This window comes from Sus scrofa, chromosome 5 (assembly GCF_000003025.6).
Source record: "Sus scrofa isolate TJ Tabasco breed Duroc chromosome 5, Sscrofa11.1, whole genome shotgun sequence".
Taxonomy (NCBI): Eukaryota; Metazoa; Chordata; class Mammalia; order Artiodactyla; family Suidae; genus Sus; species Sus scrofa.
Genome location: NC_010447.5, coordinates 62,603,041 through 62,626,490, shown reverse-complemented (window position 1 = coordinate 62,626,490; position 23,450 = coordinate 62,603,041). Strand labels below are relative to the sequence as shown.

General features: G+C 44.8%; 1 protein-coding gene across 1 annotated transcript in view; it reads left to right on the top strand.

Moving 5' to 3' along the window:
- Positions 1-23,231, top strand: part of A2ML1 (alpha-2-macroglobulin like 1) — a 44,911-nt gene extending 21,680 nt beyond the window's left edge. The window contains 21 exon segments of the mRNA XM_021092386.1: positions 128-224; positions 947-1,058; positions 2,312-2,540; positions 2,711-2,837; positions 5,426-5,547; positions 6,081-6,132; positions 6,747-6,830; positions 7,735-7,911; positions 8,089-8,170; positions 8,825-8,981; positions 9,380-9,454; positions 9,592-9,753; position 11,413; positions 11,800-12,014; positions 15,430-15,645; positions 15,815-15,942; positions 16,121-16,211; positions 17,015-17,083; positions 20,364-20,466; positions 21,436-21,477; positions 23,086-23,231. Of these exon segments, the coding sequence (XP_020948045.1) occupies positions 128-224; positions 947-1,058; positions 2,312-2,540; positions 2,711-2,837; positions 5,426-5,547; positions 6,081-6,132; positions 6,747-6,830; positions 7,735-7,911; positions 8,089-8,170; positions 8,825-8,981; positions 9,380-9,454; positions 9,592-9,753; position 11,413; positions 11,800-12,014; positions 15,430-15,645; positions 15,815-15,942; positions 16,121-16,211; positions 17,015-17,083; positions 20,364-20,466; positions 21,436-21,476 (2,340 nt within the window). The 3' untranslated portion in view covers position 21,477; positions 23,086-23,231.

Genomic DNA, 23,450 nt, shown 5'->3' with positions numbered 1-23,450 from the left:
CTCACAATTAATAGTCAAAGAATATGTTGGTTCAGCCCTTGGAGGGTGAAATTTCTAGGCAGTAGACTTTGTAGTAAGGGAGGGGACCCCTTAACCCTTTATTTCTTGTCCTCTTGATGCCTATCAGGACATGGGCCTGAAAATACTGTCCAATGCCAAAATCAAGAAACCAGTAGAGTGCAGTCACCGGCCTTTAGCAAAATACAGCCATGCTACGGATGGAGGTAAGCTACCTCTGTGGCTTGTGGATGTGTGGAGAGATTGAGAATCATGGAACTCAGGGGGCGTTCCCTGATGGCCTGGTGGTTAAGGATCTGGCGTTGTCACTGCTATGGCTCAGGTCACTGCTGTGGTATGGGTTTGATCCCTGGCTGAAAAAGAAAAATAAAAAAATAATATAGGGAGTTCCTGTTGTGGCTGCCCAGTGGGAACAAATCCAACTAGTATCCATGAGGATGTGGCCTTGATCACTGGCCTCGCTCAGTGGGTTAAGGATCCGGCTGTGGTGTAGGCCCGCAGCTATAGCTCCAATTTGGCCTCTAACCTGGGAACCTCCATATGCCTACAAAGCAAAATAAATGAAATAAAATAACGATCGAATCATGAAACTCTGAAAGCTCCCTCTTTGCCTCCTGTTCTTGCTCTGAGCCTCTAGCCAGAATGAAAATGAACCGTGGGTTATAAATTCAGGCACTTTCCCGTGGATCTCTTTCTGGGGAGGGCTTTTGAAGCCTGAAGCTCTTATCTATTCATTCCCTGGCCGAACATCCTTGTCTGTCGCTCCCTTGATGGGCTTGTGACCAGTCAGTTTCTCAGTGGTCCTCCTTCTTCATCCCTGACTGGATATTCTCTGCTTCCTTCTGAATCCTTGCTGGTAGTCACTTCACCTCCATTTATTGCACAACCTCAGTCTCCTGTTTTACCCCCTTTTTCTTGGTCTCCTTAGGACCTGGTTTTGCTCGTCCAACGGCTTTTACAACTTCATCAGTTCAGGAGGTGGATTCTCAGGTTCGACAGTACTTCCCAGAGACTTGGATTTGGGACCTATTTCCTATTGGGTAAGTGATGCCTCGGAGGTCAGCAGGGAACTCAGACCCAGATAATGTCTCATGAATCTCAGTCTCAAGCCAAGAAAGCTTAATGGGAATATGGGAATGTGTTTCTTTCCTTGGCTTCTTAAACAATCATACACAACTACTCAAAACAAATTCACACGTCTTCACATTTACACAGGGCAGACAGTGCATACTCGCTGCAGGGCTTCACAAACATGGAGACACATGTTGACATTCTTTGAGTCCTTGCCCACTGCTAACCTGCTCATTTGGGCAAGCCTTAAGAAGGCAAATTTGGGAGTTCCCTGATGGCTCAGTGAATTAAGGATCTGGTATTGTCTCCGCAATGGCTCCCGTCGCTGCCTTGGCTTGGATTTGATCCCTGGCGGGGGAACTTCTGCATGCTGTGGACATGGTTAAAAAAGCAATAAAAAAGAAGGCAGATTCAGGGAGTTCTCATCATGGCTCAGTGGTAACGAACCTGACTAGTATCCGTGAGGATTCGGGTTCGATTCCTGGCCTTGCTCAGTGGGTTAAGAATCCAGTATTTGGAGTTCCCATTGTGGCACAGCAGAAATGAATCCGACCAGGAACCATGAGGTTTCAGGTTCGATCCCTGGCCTCGCTCAGTGGGTTAAGGATCCAGTGTTGCTGTGAGCTGTGGTGTAGGTCGAAGACCCGGCTTGGATCTGGTGTTGCTGTGGCTGTGGTGTAGGCCGGCAGCTACAGCTCTGATTAGACCCCCTAGCCTGGGAACCTCCATATGCTGTGAGTGTGGCCCTCAAAAGACAAAAAGACAGAAAAAAAAAAAAAAAAAGAATCCAGTATTGCTGTGAGCTGTGCTGTAGGTCATAGACCTGGTTCAGATCTGGCGTTGCTGTGGCTGTGGTGTAGGCTGGCAGCTGTAGCTCCAATTCGACCCCTAGCCTGGGAACCTCCATATGCCATGGGTGCGGCCCTAAAAAAAAAGAAGAAAAAAAAAAAAAAAGACAGATTCATGGCCTCTATCAATTATGCTTGCACACAGGTGTTCACCCACACACACACCCTCCTCACATCCTCAGGCACCCCCTCCTCCCATATTTGTACCCCCTCACCTGAACACTCACACTCTGAGATTCACATGGGCCTCTTTGCTCTTCCCCCATGCACAACAGCAACAAAAAATTCACTTCTGCAGACAAATTTGCAGCTCAATTCACGGATGCTCTCCTTCTTCCGCCGTCCGCCTCACTTGTGTTCTTGTGCTCTTGCAGCAACTCGGGGAAGGAGGCTATTCAAGTCACTGTCCCTGATACCATCACCACGTGGAAGGCCATGACTTTTTGCACCTCCCAGTCCCGTGGCTTTGGTCTCTCACCCACTGTGGGACTGACTGCCTTCAAGCCATTCTTTGTGGATCTGACTCTCCCTTATTCAGTGGTTCGCGGAGAATCCTTTCGTTTGACCGCCACCATCTTCAATTACCTAAAGAAGTGCATCAGGGTAAGAAGGGCTGGCATATAAGAAGCTGGTGGTGTCTGTCCCTAACTTGCAGGTGTCCCAGTTTTCCCTGAGAAATAGCTGAGAGGTCGGTGTCTCTGCCCCCATGTGTTCCTAGACTTCTGTGTGTGGTCTCCTTTCCTCATGCTCTACCACTCAAACATCCTCTTCAGGTTCAGACCAACCTGGCTACATCAGATGAGTACCAGGTGGGATCATGGCCAGACTCGCAGGCCTCCAGCTGTCTCTGTGCTGATGAAGCAAAATCCTATCACTGGAATATCACAGCTGTCAAACTGGGTAAGAGAAGGAAGGGGTAGATGGTACCCTTTTACCAGCTGTATTGGTTTTGTCTCCTTTTTCCCCTTTTTATTTGCCTCCATTTCCTCCTTCTAAGTGCTGTGTTATAAATAAATAAGCACACAACATTGTAAGTCAACTATACTTTAATAAAAGAAATAAGCAGGAGTTCCATGAGGATGCAGGTTTGATCCCTGGCCTTGCTCAGTGGGTCAAGGATCTGGCGTTGCCATGAGCTGTGGTGCAGGTTGCAGATGTGGCTTGGATCCTGTGTTGCTGTGGCTGTGGCCTAGGCCAGCGGCTACAGCTCCGATTTGACCCCTAGCCTGGGAACCTCCATATACCATTTATGTGGCCCTCAAAAGAAAAAAAAAAAAGAAAGAAAGAAGCAAATTTTCCTTGATATGTAACCCCCAAATTATTCAAGCTGGACTATATTGATTTTTTTTTTTTTTTTTTTTTTTTTTTTTTTTTTTTTTTTTGGCCATACTCATGGCATGGGGAAGTTTCTGGGCCAGGGATCAAACCCTCACCACAGCAGCAACCTGAGCCACAGCAGTGACAGCACCAGGTCCTTTACTTGCTGAGCCGTCAGGGAACTCCAAACTGGATTATTTTGAGTGTGAAAAGGGAATTTTTTTTTTTTCTTTTTTGGCTGCCCTATGGCTTATGTAGATCTCAGGCCTGGGATCATATCTGAGCCACTGCTGCAGCAATGCAGGATCCTTAACCCACTGTGCCAGGCTGGGGATCAAACCTGTGTCCCAGCGCTGCAGAGATGCTGCTGATCTCATTGCACTAGAGTAGGAACTCTGAAAGGGGAAGTTTTTAATATTTATGCCAGGACAAGCGATATATGGTCATGAACTAATCAAACGCTTGCTAGGGGTCAGGCACTATCCTAACTGTTCTGCATGAATTAACACATTTAATCATCACAATAATCCTACAAGATGTCATTGCTCTTGGATTAAATCCTTGCATCTCAAAGTATGGTCTTTGGATGTATTAGTTATCTATTGCTGCTTAACAAATTACCTAAAATTTAGCAGCTTAAAAGAGCCAATATTTATTATCACACAGTTTCTAAGAGTCAGTCATTGGTGCAGCTTAGCTGGGTGCCTCAGGCCCAGGGACTCTCATGAAGTTCTCATCCAAAATCTGACCAGGAGAGGACCCACCTCTAAGCTCATTCCAAAGACTCTGGTCCTCATGGACTGTTAGACTGAAGGATGCAGTTCTTGGCCTCAGGTGTTGACTAGAGGTCCCCTCAGCTTCTCATCCCATGAATTTCCCCACTGGGCTGCCTCAGGACACCACACTAGCTTCCTTCAGAGTAAGTGGCTCAACAGGAAGACAGTACCTGAGATAGAAGCAGCAGTCTTTTTTTATAACCTAACCTCAGAATTGACATCTTATGGCTTCGGTATCACCTTCTTCATTAGAATTGAGTCACTGGGAGTTCCCTTCGTGGCTCAGTGGTTAACAAACCTGACTAGTATCCATGAGGATGTGGGTTCAATCCCTGGCCTCACTTCTTGAGTTAAGGATACAGCATTGCCATGAGCTATGCTGTAGGTCACAACGTGGCTCAGTCCCACATTGCTGTGGCTGTGGGGTAGGTCGGCAGCTGTAGCTCCGATTCAACACCTAGCCTGGGAGCTTCCATATGCTGTGGTTGTGGTCCTAAAAAAAGAAAAAAGAAGTGAGTTACTGGGAGTTCCCCTTGTGGCTCAGCAGGTTAAGAACCGACACAGTGTCCATGAGGATGCAGCTTTGATCCCTGGCCCCGCTCAGTGGGTTAAGGATCTGACATTGCTGCATGCTACTGTGTAGGTTGCAGATGCGGCTTAGCTCTGGCATTGCTGTGGCTGTGGTATAGGCTGGTAGCTGCAGCTCCATTTTGACCCCTCGTCTGGAAACTCCCATATGCCATAGGTGCAGCCCTAAAAAAAAAAAAAAAAAGAAGTGAGTGGGCTGGATTTAGCCCTCTCTCAAGGAGAGGGGATTACACAGTAGTGTAAATATCAGGATGCAGGGATCATTGGGGACCCTTAGATGCTGCCTACCCACCACCAGGGACCAGCATCATTGACACTTGGAAGCTTGTTAGAACTGCAGACTGTGGGCCCTGTTCCAGATCTACTGAGTCAGAGTTTGTTTATAACAGATAAAGTCTGGGAGTTCCTGTTGTGGTTCAGTGGGAATGAATCCGACTAGGAACCATGAGGTTGCAGGTTCGATCCCTGTCCTTGCTCAGTGGGTTAAGGATCTGGCGTTGCCATGAGCTGTGGTGTAGGTTGCAGACGCGGCTCGGATCCTGCATTGCTGTGGCTCTGGTGTAGGCTGGCGGCTACAGCTCTGATTCGACCCCTAGCCTGGGAACCTCCATATGCCGTGGGAGCGGCCCAAAAAATGGCAAAAAGACAAAAAAAAAAAACGAAAAAACAACAAACAAAAAACAGATAAGGTCTACAGGTGACTCGGATGCCATTACATTTGAGAGGCACTGGTCTAGAGGAGAAGAGACCTCACTGGTACCTCTGCCAATAGGATGGATGTCTTTCTTTCGCCCTCTTTCTTCCCAGGTCATATAAACTTCACTATCAGTACTACGATTCTGGACAGCAGTGAGCTCTGTGGGGGCCAGAAGGGGTTTGTTCCAGAGAAGGGCCGGAGTGACACACTCATCAAACCAGTTCTGGTCAAGGTGAGTTTTCTGCAGGCCTAGCCTCAGAGGTAGAGACGGCACCCATGCAGGGATGTTCCATGTGTGTTAGTCTCCTACGGAAGTCTTACTTCAGCTCCAAGCTGGTGGCTCACCTCCCTACGTCCCTGACCCCTTTCTGCCTTAAGTATTTGCTTAACCCGCACCGATGGTCGATGAAATGGCCCAATACAGTACCTGGTACTTTGTAGGCACTCAACTAATATTAGTTTCTCCTATTAGCGGCTTTTTCATTCTATCAGGCACCCCATTGCCACTCCTGCCTCTTCGAGGTTTCCTAAACTTATCCTTAGCTCTAGCCCAGAAAGAATTTTATGGAGAGGCCCCTCCCTGGGTTAAAATGGGATCTTTCTGGATGTCAGAGAGAAACTCTGTTCTCTCCAGTTCTAAGTGAAGCCCCAGGGACCCAGCAGGGCCCCTTCTCCCCAGTTCCTTCCCCTTCCTGTTCTGTCAGTGCCACTTGCCCTGATACTCGTCTGTGTTATTTTCCCCCATCCCTGTTCTCTCCACGTCAGCCCGAGGGAGTCCTTGTGGAGAAGACACACAGCTCACTGCTGTGCCCGAAAGGTGGGTGAATACAGAGAGGGGTGGGTGTGAGAACCCCCTTAGCAACAGGAGGCTTTCTTAGGCATAAGGAGGAACACGTAAGACAAGAAGGGACAGGAGCATCTAGGGGTACCTTCCCTAATGGGGCCAATTAGCAGAGTGGCAGGATGAAGAAGAGAAAATGTTGGAGTTCCCATCGTGGTGCAGCAGAAATGAATCCAACTAGGAACCATGAGGTTGTGGGTTCGATCCCTGGCCTCGCTCAGTGGGTTAAGGATCCAGCGTTGCCAGATGCAGCTTGGATCTGCTGGGGCTGTGGCAGCTGTAGCTCCGATTCGACCCCTAGCCTGGAAACCTCCATGTGCCATGGGTGTGGCCCTAAAATAGCAAAACAAACAAACAAACAAACAAAAACAAAAAAAAAAAGAGAGAGAGAGAATGTTTAGCCCGATTAGGACTGTCAAATTTATTTTCAGCAAAGACCGCTGTGATTAGGGTAAAAAATCTGTCTCCAATGCACAGAAAGCACTGGGCACAGAAAACCCTGGATTATGGCAAGTTTTTCTATGGTTTGGGCTTGAGAACCCCCACTATTTCCACTTTCTATTGTTTCACCTTTTCTCTGCCTTTCACAGGAAGCGTGGCTTCAGAATCCGTCTCCCTGGAGGTCCCTGTGGATGTCGTTCCTGATTCAGCTAAGGCTTATATTACTGTTCTGGGTAAGCACCCAGAGATTCTTGGCTCAAAAAGGAAAAATGGGGCCAGAGGCTGCCAGGGTGTGTGGCTTGAGGCCCATGAACCTACCTGGAGGAAGGGGCAGTAGATTGGACATGATGAAGGAGGAAGAGCGTATTGTGTAAAGTGAGCAAGTACAGCCTGTGCGGTACAGATAGGATTAGATAGATGTTTACGCTAGTTAACAACAGAAAAGAGCCTGGGCAGAAGGAAGTTAGAGGTCATTGAAGCTTGATATGTATTTAGGTTTAGGTGATCTATAAAATCGGGTGGAGGGGGAAGCAAAATGTTTTCAGTAACCATTTAAAAATGAGGATTTTGGGGGGTTTGGGATGGAAATGCTATAATATTGGGTTGTGATGATCATTGTACAACTATAAACGTAAACAATTCATTGAGTTTATTAAAAAAAAAAATGACTATGGAGTTCCCGTTGTGGCTCAGCAGAAACGAATCTGACTAGCATCCATGAGGACGCAGGTTCCATCCCTGGCCTCGATCAGTGGGTTAAGGATCTGGCATTGCTGTGAGCTGTGGTGTAGGTCACAAACACAGCTCAGATTCCGCCTTGCTGTGGCTGTGGCATAGGCCAGCAGCTGCAGCTCCAATTTGACCCCTAGCCAGGGAACTTCCATAGGCGGCAAGTGTGGCCCTGAAAAGAAAAAAAAAAAAATTCCTTATCATGAATTAGAATGGCGTGGGCTTCACTGTTTGCCGCCCTGACCCTGAGCTCTTTGCGGTGGAGACTATGTTTGATTTCTTGTTTCCCAGGCCATAGAGTAGGAACTCATTAAATAATAGCTAACCTGCATTTGTTAAATGAGTGATAATAACCCCAAGGGTTCCTTCTCCTCCCACCACCTTCTTTCCCTCTCCTTCGGATCCCAGGAGACATCATGGGCACGGCCCTGCAGAACCTCGACAAGCTGGTGCAGATGCCAAGAGGCTGTGGGGAGCAGAACATGGTCTTGTTTGCTCCCATCATCTACGTCTTGCAGTACCTGGAGAAGTCCGGGCTGCTGACTGAGGAAATCCGCTCTCGGGCCGTGGGTTACCTGAAGCTAGGTGAGCTGGTTCCCTCTTTCTTCTTGGACACCTTCTCTAAGGCCTCTGATCGGTGAATAAGACACAGGGACGTTCAGCCCCTGAAGTGTCCCTCATCCTTGAAAGCGATGGGTTTTGGCGGGGGAGGGTGTGTTTTGAAGTTGTCATTGTCATCTAAAACCACATCTGACTTCCCAGGGTACCAGAGGGAGCTGATGTACAAACACAGCGACGGCTCCTACAGTGCCTTTGGGGAGAGGGATGGAAGTGGAAACACATGGTAATTTTGCCCAATTTCCAGTGAGTTCTGTACCCCCAGAGCTTGATGCCTGACCCCTCTGGAACAATCCCTTTGTCTCTCTTCTTAACCCCATTCCTGCTTGCTTTCTCTCCTCTACTGCTTCAGGGCTGTTTACTTCAGCCTCGGTATGGTCAAGCCTCTCCTCCTTCTCCCTGCCCCTGTACCTCCTCATTCTTGTCCTCATGAATGCCTCTTATTTTATTTATTTATTATTATTATTATTTTTTTTTTTTTTTTGCCTTTTCTAGGGCCGCTCCTGCAGCATATGGAGGTTCCAGGCTAGGGGTCTAATCGGAGCTGCAGCCACTGGCCTACGCCAGAGCCACAGCAACGTGGGATCTGAACCCCATCTGCCACCTACACCACAGCTCACGGCAACACTGGATCCTTAACCCACTGAGCAAGGCCAGGGATCGAACCTGCAACCTCATGGTTCCTAGTCAGATTCGTTAACCACTGCGCCATGACGGGAACTCCATGAATGCCTCTTAATGCCTCCCTTTTCCAGGCTTCGCATGGCATTATGTTCCTTCAACTCCCCCTTGGAACCAGATACCAGAATAAATTATAGAACTGCTGCCCCCTTGCCTGGAAATCCCTCTGCATGCCACATGTCCCTCTTTACCCATATAGGCTGACAGCCTTCGTCACCAAATGCTTTGGCCAGGCTCAGAAATTCATCTTCATTGATGACAAGAACATTGAGGATGCTCTTAAGTGGATGGCGGGAAACCAGCTCTCCAGCGGCTGCTACGCCAACGTGGGAAAGCTCCTTCACACAGCTATGAAGGTGCGGATCTGCCCAGGGTCTGCAGCCCACTGCTGTGTCTGGGAGCAACTTGTACCTCTGATGGGGCAGAATCAGGAGAGCACTGGGCTTGGAGCCGGTGATCCTCAGGCCTTAGGCCTGCCTCTGGGTGACCTTGGACAACAGATTTCACCAGTCTGAGCCTCAGCATCCATGTCTGTAAAGTGAGATTGAAGGCTGTGCAGTTATTGAAGACCAGCCAGTTTTCCCCCTATTGTGTGTCGTGAGGGCTTGGGGCTGTAGTCTGCCTGTGGAAAGGCGTGCTATTACCAAAAACAAACAAACAATTTATCTGTTCAGAGTGGACACTGTTTTTCATTTGCACACAGTTCTTGCCTATGCTGCTGCTGCTCTGACTTCCTGTCTCCCTTTTCCTCCAGGGTGGAGTTGATGACGAGGTCTCCTTGACTGCCTACATCACAGCCGCATTGCTGGAAATGGGAAAGACCAGAGATGTGAGTTTCTGGTGCAATTTGCCTATTCTTGTCCTATGCAGCCTTTTAAACTCAAAAGAGGACAGGATGACCTCCTTATCACTTTCTATTTTAAAAGGGATGCCTTATAAATTCAGTTCTCCATCTTTGCTTTTTAGGACCCAATGGTGAGTCAGGGCCTGCAGTGTCTCAAGAATTCTGCTTCCTCCACTACCAGCCTCTACACACAGGCTCTGTTAGCTTATACTTTCTCCCTGGCTGGGGAAATGGACCTTAGAAACATGCTTCTTGAAAAGCTAGACCAACAGGCTATCATTCAGGTATGTTGGCTATTTTAAAGTGTTTTTTTTTTTAAATTATGAAAATATGCTGAAAATATGTGAAAAATTTTCCCAGTTTCCAGAATCTCACATACATTCAACTCTCAGATACATTTCAGTAAAAGTTAAGTCATAAAATCACTGTGGAGAATTTCATGGGAAAGCCCCGGAAAGTCCTCTAAGGCATGTTATATTTTTAACATGAAGAGAAAGTAGATGGCAGAAGCTAGTCAGAAAACGCATTGGCATCGTAGAATCACCCTTTTGCGGGTATAACAATTCTTTGGTGTAAAATCACCGAGGTTGATTGGATAAGTCTCTGAGACTTAAAACTTAGAGATTTCTCAAGATCCTTTTCAAACTTTTGGATGTATTTAGAATAATATTTTATATTCTAACAGATCCTGTAAATAAGATATTAATGCGTTTTATTTACCTAGCTGTTTATTGAAAATTATACTTCCTGGAATTTCCATTGTGGCACAGTGGAAACAAATCCAACTAGTATCTATGAGGATTCGGGTTCGATCCATGGCTCTGCTCAGTGGGTTAAGGATCTGGTGTTGCCGTGAGCTATGGCATAGGTCGCAGACACAGCTTGGACCCCAAGTTGCTGTGGCTGTGGCATGGCTGGCAGCTGTAGCTCCATTCAACCCCTAGACTGGGAACTTCCATGTCTCACAGGTGCAGCCCTAAACAGCAAATAAATAAATAAAATTATCCTTCCAGAGTTCCTTTTGAGGCTCAGTGGCTTAAGAACCCAAAGTAGTCTCTATGAGGATACAGGTTCAATGCCTGTCCTCAGTGGGTTAAGGATCTGGCATTGCCGAAAGCTGTGGTGTAGATCACTGAGGTAGCTCCAGTCCAGTGTTGCTGTGGCTGTGGGGTAGGCCTGCAGCTGCAACTCTGTTTCAACTCCTGCATGGGAACTTCCATCTTCTGCAGGTGTGGCCATAAAAAGGAAAAAAAGTATTATACTTCCAGGCAGAAATGTAATCGCGGCTTTCATTTATAGGAATGTCATTGCTGAGTTGCCCTCTCACGTGGGTTCTGGATAGTTCTGTTGCCTGTGTATAAGCAACTCTATCCCGGAATGGGAGTCTCCGACACTGGGTGGAGTTATACTTACTCCCTTGTATATTGATTTGATGTCACTGTCTCTTCTCCATTACTTTGCATGCAGGTTCACTTGTTTTCTTTTGTTCTTCTAATTAGATTGCTTCCTGCAGGCTATGTATTTATTATCTCTAAACCAATATTTAATTAGACTTCTGGTTTCCTCTCTTCTTGCTGTCCTTTGTCTTCAAGTTACCTGCTGCCTTGGCTGTCATAGAGTTTGGATTTGGTCCCCTATTCTATTTGCTTGCCCTCATTAGCATTTCTGCTATGGTTTCTCAGAGTTCTTATGCATGTCCTGCCATTTTTATTCTTTTTTTTTTTCTTGTACTTTTGTTTTTATTTTATTTTACTGGTAAATATCACATTCTTTAAAACTTTAGTTTACTCTTTGTAGAACATATTCTTCTTAATATGTAAAATAGATGCTGAAAATTTAAAAAATTCTGTAAGCAAAAAAAAAAAAGTCCCCAAACATAAGATTCTTATAAGAAGTTTCTACTTACCTATATCCATTAGCATTAGAATTTATAAATTAACAAGGGTGGTTTTGATGTCATTGCTAGCTTTACCCTGGGGAATTATGTGTGGGTATACACACACCCACACATAGCATATGTACACCTGTTGCATGTGCGTTATGGCTAATAAATCAGAAGACTTGAGAAATATATTTTTTTTCTAACTCATGATTAGTTTTGGTTGGTACTTTCTCTGATTTACGGTATGGCTCAGTGCTCTTAAACATCTTCGCCAGATACTTTATCTATTAAAATCTGTTCATTCTTCCAGGTCTAATTTACATTACATCCTCAGTGAAACTGGTCAGAATATAGTTGCTATGAGGACAAAAAATATATTTTCTCAGTGTTCAATACGGGAAAGTTATTTCCTTCCAGACCTTCCTAGTTATGCTTTTTTTCTCCATAGGAGAGTCCATTCACTGGAGCCAGAAACCTACCAGGTCATCAAATGCCAGCCCTTGGTCTGAGCCTGAGGCTGTAGAAGTGGAACTCACAGCATATGCATTGTTGGCCTGGCTTAGCAAAGCTGATCTGACTCAAAAGGAGATAGCCAAGGCCACGGGCATAGTGGCTTGGTTGACTAAGCAGCAAAATGCGTATGGAGGCTTCTCTTCCACCCAGGTAAATACCCTGCGCTCCTACTTTCACTTATCAGGTAGCATTAGAGCCTATGTGGATAGAGAAGAAAAACTGTAGCCCTTGTCTCTGGTCCAGGGACTAATCATTCTATAGAAAGGGAGAGAAAGCATGTGAAAAATACATAGAGGGATCCATAAAATTGGGTCACATGAGCACATAAATGGCACTATATACATTTAAGTCTCTTTCTTTGTAGAGTAGGAAACATCATGAGATCCATGTTTTACATGTAAAGAGAACATGTATAAATAAATATGGCTAAATTTACATAGTCACAAATGAGAGAGCCAATTATGGGGTCTGTAAGCTTCATGAAAGCAAGATTTTTTGGGCATACCTCCTTCTATTTCAGGTCTTGGAAAGCTGGTATGATATAGTCTCTACTTTAAAAAGTTTCCCATCTAGAAGGAAAGCTAGGAAAACTTGTATATTTTACAAAGCAAAATCTGGTTGTAGAACTAAGATACAAAAGGTACGAAATATTGGATTTTTGTACCTTCAAAAAATTGAAGAGGGAGAGAGAGCCCTCATGAGCTTGAGGGATAAGAAAAGTCTCCAGGAGTTCGTGTCGTGGCTCAGTGGTTAACAAATCCGACTAGGAACCATGAGTTTGCAGGTTCGATCCCTGGCCTCGCTCAGTGGGTTAAGGATCCGGTGTTGCCGTGAGCTGTGGTGTAGGTCAAAGACATGGCTTGGATCCTGCATTGCTATGGCTGTGGCTGTGGCGTAGGCCAGTGGCTACAGCTCTGATTCGACCCCTAGCCTGGGAACCTCCATATGCCATGGGAGCGGCCCTAGAAAAGACAAAAAAGAAAAAAGAAAAGAAAAGAAAAGAAAAGTCTCCAGAAGGGAATTGCATTAGAGGAAGCACTTAAAGGACATGTAAAATTTGGGTAGGCAGGAGTTCTTGTTGTCCCTCAGTGGAAACAAATCTGACTAGAAACCATGAGGTTGCAGGTTCAATCCCTGGCCCTGCTCGGTGGGTTAAGGATCTGGTGTTGCATGAGCTGTGGTGTAGGCCAAAGACGTGGCTTGGATTCTGAGTGGCTGTGGCTGCAGCTGTAGCATAGGCCAGGAGCTGTAGCTCTGATTAGACCCTTAGCCTGGGAACCTCCATATACCTCGGGTCAGCCCTAAAAAGACAAAAAAAAAAAAATTACAGTAGGCAGCTATGGAAAGGAAGACAGCATGGTGTGAGTAGAGATACCATTTGCAAGACTTTAGAATGGCTATTGGGAAAACAGGTTAATCTAGAACATTATGGGACTCAACTGGAAAGGCAGGGTAGCTTCATAGTATGAAGGGCCTTGCATATCAGACTCGTTTCTGTATAATTCCGAAGAGCTCTTAATTTTTTAAACTTTGTTTCAGAAAGATTAACCTGTCACTTGGCGTATGGAGTGGTTTAGAGGAGGGAGACACTGGATTTGAGGAGATCAGGAGAGTATATCATTTATCTAGGTTAGGGGTAAGGAGAAATAGGATTAGTGGAGTGGAAGTGGAAGGGTGGAATTGTGTGACAAATTCAAATAACATCATAAAAATCATGTTAGAAGATCACAAAGAGAGTAGGCTTTAATTCATAAATATCTACTCTTTCCACATCACTGATAATACAGAAGTAAACAAGAAAACATAATTTTGGAGTTCCCGTCATGGCACAGTGGAAACGAATCCGACTAGGAACCATAAGGTTGTGGGTTCATCCCTGGCCTTACTCAGTGGGTTAAGGATCCGGTGTTGCCGTGAGCTCTGGTGTAGGTTGCAGATTCGGTTCTGATCTGGCGTTGCTGTGGCTCTGGTGTCGGCCAGCAGATACAGCTCTGATTAGACCCCTAGCCTGGGAACCTCCATATGCCGTTGGGTGTGGCCCTAAAAAGACAAAAGAAAAAAAAAAGAAAAGAAAACATATTTTTTGTTCTCATAGTGACTATAGTCTGACTTGTTGAAATTAGGGACAGTTTCACTGAGGACATAACATGTAAATTAGACCTGGAAGAATGAACAGATTTTAATAGATAGAGTATCTGATGAAGATGTTTAAGAGCACCGACCTTGAAAATGGTAATGACTTAATTGGATTTTTAAAAAATTATATGGTACTATGCATCCTGATTTCAGGGAAATTCTTGGCCAAAGATCAGGAAAGACTTCCTTCTTCTTGCTGAGCCCTAAATAATTATAATATATAATTTTAGAAAGCAGTGGATGAAATGTTTAGAACTCTCAGTGACAGATATATGTCAGAGCTGCTTTTTAATAAAATCCTTGGCTATTACCGAGGTCACATATCACCCACTTTGGTTTTCAGACAATGGTAAGATCCCATTTCTTAATTGTTTCCACATTCCCAGGCAATAAAGCTCTCCTTAGCTCCACTTCACAGAGAGCAGGCAAACATATATTTGTAGATGGTCAAGCTGCACAGATTAACTTGTTTGCAGCTTCCTCTAGGTTGGTGACCTATCTTCCTAACTTTATATGAGTGTGATGCCTAAATATGACTGTTATGGAGTCCTCTGGTGGCCTAGTGGATTAAGGATCCAGCATTGTCACTGCTGTGGCCTGGGTTTGATTCCTCGCCCAGGAACTTCTGTCTGCTGTGGGCATGGCCAAAAAAATAAAAATAAGAGAATAAAAATAAATACAACTATTCTTTTTCATTTGGGATAGGAGAAGTGGGGTTCCTTTATTCTGCTGTAGATAGTCTACAAAGTTTTGAGCCTGTAGATATTCTTATCACAGAGTGACATGTGACCATTTTGAATACCTCATTCTTTTTTTTTCTTTCCCTTGGCTTTAGTTTATATAAATTTTGTTAATTTCTGAGGTACAGCAAAGTGATTCAGTTATACGTATACAGACATTCTTTTTTTTTTTTTTTTTTGTCTTTTGTCTTTTGTCTTTTTAGGGCCGCACCTGCAGCACATGGAGGTTCCCAGGCTAGGGGTTGAATCGGAGCTGTAGCCACCAGCCTGCGCCAGAGCCACAGCAATGCCAGATCCGAGCCGCATCTTCCACCTGCACCATAGCTCACGGCAATGCCAGATCCTTAACCCACTGAGTGAGGCCAGGGATTGAACCCACAACCTCTTGGGGAACTCTCACATACATTCTTTTTCATATTCTTTTCCATTATGGTTTATCAGAGGATATTGACTATAGTTCCCTGTGCTATACAGTAGGACCTAGTTATTTGATGGTGATTTTCTAGACAGGAAGATATTATGGTTTCTATGTCAGCTTCCCCAACACTGATGAATGTGGTTCTTAGATACTGAGAGGAGGTAACATCCAAGCTAGCGAACAACAACCAGGTGTGTGGATTATAGGGTTGCTGGGGGTTAGTTCTGGTGGCTCACAAAATGGTAAGCATGTGCCCGATTGTTTTCCTCAGGATACTGTAGTTGCTCTGCAAGCTCTTGCCAAATACGCCACTACTGCCTACGAGCCATCTGAGGAGGTCACCCTGGCAGTAAAATCCACTCCGAATTTCCAGCGCACTTTCACTGTTCACGCCGCCAACCGGTTGGTGTTTCAGCAGGAGTCTCTGCCCAAGATCCCTGGAGTGTATACCGTGGAGGCCTCAGGCTTGGGCTGTGTCTATGTGCAGGTGAGCAGAGGTCCAGGAGGACTCATGTGCGTTGGAAAAGAGAGGCTGAGGGCACCTCTGCCTCCCTTAGAACCTTCTCTCCGTCTTAGATGTAAGGAAAGCCATTTGAACTGTACAATCTTTTAAATGCTTCCCAACTCTGATCTGATTATCTGCTTCCTCCTGCTAGATGGTGCTGAGATATAATATTCTCCCTCCTAAAAGTGTGGAGGCCTTTAGGCTTAGTGTGGAAATAGGGAAAGATCAATGCAAGCAGCAAACGTCACCTCGATCCTTGGCTCTGACGGTCCACACCAGGTGAGGACAGTGGAGGTGGGGCGGGGGTGCCTAGGTCATAGTAGCTGAGCTGGAGTGCTTGTGTTGTTTGTGTGTGTGTGTGTGTGTGTGTGTGTGTGTGTGTGTGTGTGTGTGTGAAGCAGACCCAGAGTGTGCTGGGGGGGGAGATAATGGCTCACACAGCTTTTTTTGCTCTCAGTTATGTGGGGAGCCGCAGCTCTTCCAATATGGCCATCGTGGAAGTAAATATGCTTTCGGGGTTCAGTCCCAAGGAAGGGACCAATCTGTTAGTAAGTTGTTTTTATCTTCTTCATTTAACCAGCTCTGAGGGGGGGGGCCAGCATTATCTTTTAAAAAGCTGTTTGGGGGAGTTCCCGTCATGGCTCAGTGGTTAACGAATCCCACTGGGAACCATGAGGTTGCGGGTTTGATCCCTGCCCTTGTTCAGTGGGTTAAAGATCCGGCGTTGCCGTGAGCTGTGGTGTAGGTCGCAGACGCGGCTCGGATCCCGAGTTGCTGTGGCTCTGGCGTAGGCCGGCGGCTACAGCTCCGATTCAACCCTAGCCTGGGAACCTCCATATGCTGCGGGAGCGGCCCAAGAAATAGCAAAAAAGACAAAAAATAAATAAATAAATAAATAAGAAATAAAAAAAAATAAAAAGCTGGTTGGGGAGTTCCCGCTTTGGCTCAGTGGTAACTAGTATCCATCAGGATGCGAGTTTGATCCCTGGCCTCGCTCAATGGGTTAAAGATCCTGCGTTGCTGTGACTCTGGTGTAGGTCAGCAGCTGCTGCTCCGAGTCAGCCCTTAGCCTGGGAACCTCCATCTGCCACATGTGGCCCTAGGAAAAAAAACAAGAAAACCTGGTTGGCCTCATGGTTTATATCTAGAACTCATGCTTGTCTTATCTAAATGGGCTACAGAGATGCAGCAGACATATGACATGGAACCTCTTACAGTCTTGGTTCCTTTTTCTTACTTTTTCCAGAGTATGTATTGTTTCCTTGATCATGGCAGAGCTTTGGAAGTTTACCCTAGGGAATAGTGAAGTCTCAGGCTCTTAATCTCCTTTTTTTCCACCTTTCTTATTCAGCTTCTCCAGCAACCACTGGTGAGGAAGGTTGAATCTGGAAATGACATACTCAACATCTACCTGGAAGAGGTAGGTATCGGGGACTAAACAAAAGAGGTTGATTGCTTTGTGCTGTATCTTTGCGACTTCCCTTCTAATCTATATCTACTAGTGTCCCATACACGAAGATGAAGAAAGTGAGAGAATGAGTTCACAACCATGGGATGAATCTTACCAATGCTGGTGTGCCATAAAATACTCTTGTGCATCTCCAGGGCAGTACTGTCTAACAGATGCAAAATGGAGCCATCAATGTCATTTAAAAATTTCTAGGGAGTTCCTCCGTGGCGCGGTGGAAACGAATCCTACTGGGAACCATGAGGTTTCGGATTCGATCCCTGGCCTGGCTCCGTGGGTTAAGGATCTGGCGTTGCCATGAGCTGTGGTGTAGGTAACAGATGTGGCTCGAATCTGGTGTTGCTGTGGCTGTGGCATAGGCCAGCAGCTGTAGCTCTGATTAGACCCCTAGCCTGGGAACCTCCATATGCTGCAAGCGCAGCCCTAAAAAGCAAAATAAATAAATAAATAAATAAAAATAATAAAAATTTCTAGGAGTGGGCGTTCTCTGATGGCTCAGTGGGCTAAAGATCCAACTGCGTGCTCGGGTTGCTGCGGAGGTGCAGGTTTGGCCCGGCCCAGTGGTTTATACAATCTAATGTTGCCGTAGCTGCAGCATAGGCTGCAGCTGAGGCTCAGATTCAATCCCTGGCCTGGGATCTTCGGCATTCAGTGGGTGCAGCCAAGGAAAAAAAAAAGAAAAAGATAAAGCCAGGGAGTTCCCGTCGTGGCACAGTGGTTAACGAATCCGAGTAGGAACCATGAGGTTGCGGGTTCGGTCCCTGCCCTTGCTCAGTGGGTTAACGATCCGGCGTTGCCATGAGCTGTGGTGTAGGTTGCAGACGCGGCTCGGATCCCATGTTGCTATGGCTCTGGCATAGGCCGGTGCCTACAGCTCCAATTGGACCCCTGGCCTGGGAACCTCCCATATACTGCGGGAGCGGCCCAAGAAATGGCAAAAAGACAAAAAAAAAAAAAAAAAAGATAAAGCCAATTGGATTACATGTGATTTTTTTTCTCCTGTGTATCTTTTCTCTTTTCCCTTAATCAGATTCACTAGAAGACAATCTTATTCACATTTAACAAAAGGAACTTTTGGTATTATTCCTTTTCTCTGTTGCTTTTCTGTAATTTGCTGGCTTGGTTTGGGTGCTCTGTTTCATTAATTTCTTCCTTTATTATTTCCTTTCTTCTTAATTTTGGGCTGAAGGGAGGAGGAAAGGATATTTTCTGTTATTCTTTTTCTAACTTCTTAAATTGAATGCTGAATTTGTTTACTTTTAGTCTTATTTTCTGATGAATTTGAAACATAAATGTCCCTCTAAGTATATTCTTTGTGTGTGTGTGTGCTTTTTAGGGCTGCACCCACAGCTAGGGGTCTAATCAGAGCTACAGCCTTAGCAACGCCAGGTCCAAGCGGCATCCTTAACCTTAGTTGGATTCGTTTCCACTGTGCCATGATGGGAACTCCCTTCTGAGGATATTCTAGCTTTGTCCTCAAATTGTGACAAGTGTTGTTTTTATTACCATTTTGTTCTTTTTTTTTTTTTTTTTTTTTGTCTTTTCTAGGGCCGCTCCCATGGCATGTGGAGGTTCCCAGGCTAGGGATCTAATTGGAGCTGTAGGCACTGGCCTACGCCAGAGCCACAGCAACGCCAGATCAGAGCTGCATCTGCAACCTACACCACAGCTCATGGCAAGGCTGGATCGTTAACCCACTGAGCAAGGGCAGGGACCGAACCCGCAACCTCATGGTTCCTAGTCGGATTCATTAACCACTGCACCATGACGGGAACTCCAATATATCTTTTTTCTTAAATTCATGGGATATTTGAAGCCATCCTTCTGTTACTAATTTTAAATTTTATTGCATTATGGTATGAGATCATGATAGTAAGCCTTGGAAATGCATTGAACTTTCTTTTCTGACCTACTATATGGTCTTTTTTGGGGGAAATGTTCATGTGTTCTCCAGAAGAATGTCCATTCCCTCTCTCTTGGGTATGGATTGGATCTAGGTCTAAAAGTCCAGGATCATTATTTCTGTTGTTCATGTCTGTTATTTCCGCTCATTTTTTCTGCTAAATCTATCAGTTTTTGAAAGAAGCTTGCCAAAATTTCTGATTACAGTTGTTGATTTGTCCTTTACCATTTATCTATGCAGTTCTGCAGTTCTGTTTTTTCTTGATATTTTTCAATTGCATAATTAAGGGCATGTATTCTATGAACATATCTTATTCAATTTCCCTTTTACTAGCATTATACTGTCCTTATTTTACACTAATTACATATGTGTGTGTATATATATGTGTATATATATATATATTTCTTTGCCTCAGATTTCTATACACATATACTTTTTTTTTTTTTTGGCCTAGATTCTATTTGGTCAGATATTAAGGCTACAATCGCAGCTTTCTTTTGGTTTATGTTAGTCATTTACTTTAAATCTTTATGGTAACTAAATGATTGACAAGAACAATCATTCCAAAGATATTTTTAGGACCCCTATATACTCTTAAAGGACCTCAAGGAGCTTATGTTGAAATGGGTTAATCTATTGACATTTATCTTATTGGAAACTAAAACTGAGAAAAATATTAAAATACTCAAGTCATTTAGGAGTTCCCACTGTGGCTCAGTGGGTTAAGAACCCTACTAGTCTTCGTGAGGATGATGGTTCAATCCTTGGCCTCACTCACTGGGTTAGGGATCTGGTGTTGCCATGAGCTGTGGTGTAGGTTGGAGATGTGGCTTGGATCCTGAGTTGCTGTGGCTGTGGTATAGCCGGCAGCTGCAGCTCCGATTTGACCCCTCGCCTGGAAACTTCCATATGCCGTGAGTGCAGCCCTAAAAAAAAAAGATGAAACACAAGTCATTTAAAAACAATAATAAACTCACTGTATTTTATTATTTATTTATTTGTCTTTTTAGGGCCACACCCGCAGCATATGGAGGTTCCCAGGTTAGGGGTCTAATCGTAGGTACAGCTGCTGGCCTGCTCCACAGCCACAGCTGAGCAAGGCCAGGGATCAAACTCGCATCCTCATGGGTACTAGTTGGGTTCGTTAACCTGACTAGTATCCTTGGCTAGCCACAGATATTCGACCCCTAGTCTGGGAACTTCCATATGCCGCAGGTGCAGCCCTAAAAAAAAAAAAAAAAGACAGCAACAGTCTTTTAACCTCCACATTACATACAGTGTTATTCTGACTTTCGTTCCAATGTGGTGTTTTGTCTGTCTTCTCCACAGCTCAGTAAGGAGACTCAGACCTATACCTTCACCATCAGCCAAAGTGTGTTGGTCACCAACCTCAAACCAGCAATCATCAGAGTCTATGACTACTACCTTCCAGGTGAGGGCTGAGGTTTACCCGAATCTCCCAACATATTTCTGCCTTATTCTTCATGATCTCTCTCTTAATTTACGAATACTCCTTTTCAAGCCAAGTGCACATATTTATGTTACTTGATCGCCTAAAACATTTTAATTCAATGATAGGCTATTTTATTTTATTTCATTTTGCTTTTTAGGACCACACCCGTGGCATATGGAGGTTCCCAGTCTAGGGGCTGAATCAGAACTGCAGCTGATAGCCTACAGCACAGCCACAGCAACACAAAATCTGAGCTGTGTGTGCAACCTACACCACAGCTCACAGCAATGCTGGATCCTTAACCCACTGAGCAAGGCCAGGGATTAAACTTGCATCCTCATGGATGCTAGTCAGATTTGTTAACTGCTGAGCCACGACGGGAATTCCATCAATGATATGCCATTTTAAAAAGTCCTCTGGGAGTTCCCACTGTGGCTCAGTGGGTTAAGAACCTGACTAGTCTCCATGAAGATGGGAGTTCAATCCCCGACCTCAATCAGTGGGTTAAGGACCTGGCATTGCTGCAAACAGGTTGCAGATTCAGCTTGGATCCTGCATTGTTGAGGCTGTAGTGTAGGCCCCCAGCTATAGCTCTGATTTGACCCCTAGCCTGGGAACTTCCATATGCCACAGATGTGGCCCTAAAAAAAAAAAAGAAAAGAAAAAAGTCTTTTGCACTAGACATATTTTACGTAATGTGGTTCATAGACCAAAAAACCAATATTTTCTAATGACTATTATTAATATTTTAAGAATAATATAGTATTCTTAAAAAATTAATAATTTATGATAAGCATGCACATATCAGTGATTAGAAATTTGTAGTAATTCTGAATATATAGCCTGTGGAAATCTTATGAAGAGTGTTATAGCAGTAGCTTTTATGTAGTATTTTCGCTCTGAATGTATGAGGCCTGCAGTATAATAATATGTCATTTCATTTTACAGATGAACAGGCAACAATTCAGTATTCTGATCCTTGTGAATGAGGTAAGCTCAGAAGAGGGATGGGTGGGCTTTTGGCATAAGATGGCATTATTCCGAAGTTAAGGAGACCTTCTGAGTTACTGGTATAGTCTTTGGAAGCTTACTTTTGTTTTTGCTTTTTCTTTTTAGGGCTGCACCCGTGGCATATGGAAGTTCCCCTGCTAGGGGTTGAATCAGAGCTGTAGCTGCTGGCCTACACTACAGCTCACAGCATTGCTGGATCCTTAACCCACTGAGTGAAGCAAGGGATCAAATCCATATCCTCATGGAGACTACATCAAGTCCTTAACTCACTGAGCCACAGTGGGAACTCCTTGGAAGCTTATTTTTGATAAAGTCAACTTTCCTTTTTTCCTGTGTGGTTTTTTTTTTTTTTTTTTTTTGTCTTTTGTCTTTTGTCCTTTTAGGGCCGCACCTGCAGCATATGGAGGTTACCAGGCTAGGGGTCCAATCGGAGCTGTTTCTGCTGGGCTACACCACAGCCACGGCAGTGCCAGATCCAAGCCTCGTCTTCGACCTACACCACAGCTTATGGCAATGCCAGATCCTTAGTCCATTGAGCAAGGCCAGGGATCGAACCCGCAACCTCATGGTTCCTGGTCGGATTCGTTTCCGCTGCATCACTATGGGAACTCCATCCTTTTTTCCTTTTTTAAATTTTTTTTTTTTTCTTTTTGGCTGTGTTGATGGAAATTCCCAGGCCAGGTATCAAACCCAAGCCACAGCAGCAACCTGAGCCACTGCAGTGACAACACCAAGGAACCTGGTAGGCCACCAAGGAACTCCCTGTCCTAAACTCTTAATGGAGAATAATAATCTCCATAGTTCACATCAGAAGTTAATACATCAGAAGCATTTGTATGAGGGATTCCAGGTGATTTTTTAAAATAGTACTTTTTTTTTCCTGGCTGAAAATGTTCATAATCATTACATGATATATCTTTTTATATAAAAATATTAAGACAAAGTAATAATTACCTGATTCTAGAGTTCCCATGGTGGCTCCGTGGGTTAAGGATATGACATTATCTCTGTGAGGATGAGGGTTTGATACCTGGCCTCATTCAGTGGGTTAAGGATTTGCCATTGCTGCAAGCTGAGGCTTAGATCCTGTACTGCTGTGGCCGTGGTTTAGGCCAGCAGCTACAGCTCTTATTTGACCCTTGGCCCGGAAACTTCCATATGCTGAGGTATGGCCATAAAAAAAAAAGGAAAATTACCTGATTCTACTTCCCTGAGGTAATGCTTTTAATAAGAATCCCATTCTGTGTTTTGATAGGAAAAATCTCCTCTATCATTGTGAAGGCTTTTTTTTTTTTTTGCTTTTTAGGCCGCCCCCAAAGCATATGGAGGTTCCCAGGCTAGGCATCTAATCAGAGCTACAGCTGCCGGCCTACGCCACAGCCACAGCAACGCAGGATCCGAGCTGCATCTGTGACCTACACCACAGCTCACGGCAACACCGGATCCTTCACCCACTGAGCGAGGCCAGGGATCGAACCCACCACCTCATGGTTCTTAGTCGGATTCGTTTCCACTGCACCGCGATGGGAACTCTGTGAAGACTTTCTGAGTATCATGATGTCTTCTGTCTTTGTTTTTTTCCCTCAGGATAGAAGACGGAAAGAGACTAAATTAATCCTCCACGACATTACTGGACAACATTCTTCTGCCTCTTTAAGCAGAACTCATTCAGTCAAACAATGTGACCTCTCTTGCTGAAAAACAAAATACAACCAATTAAATTTGAAGGTCAAGTTGGCTCTATTAGATGATTCGTGCATTGGGGACCATCCCGTCCAGCGACTAGGAGGGCACTCCAAGGGGTGGTACAAAACAGAAGATTTCTATAGGAAGAAGGGTAGAGCAGGGAGCTATTAGCTAGAAAAGAAAGAATTATTTTTAGGCCAGGTTTTTGGAGGGGATTGTGGGGGAGGGAATGGCAAGGGTTGTATCCCCTAGGGTGCCTCTTCCAC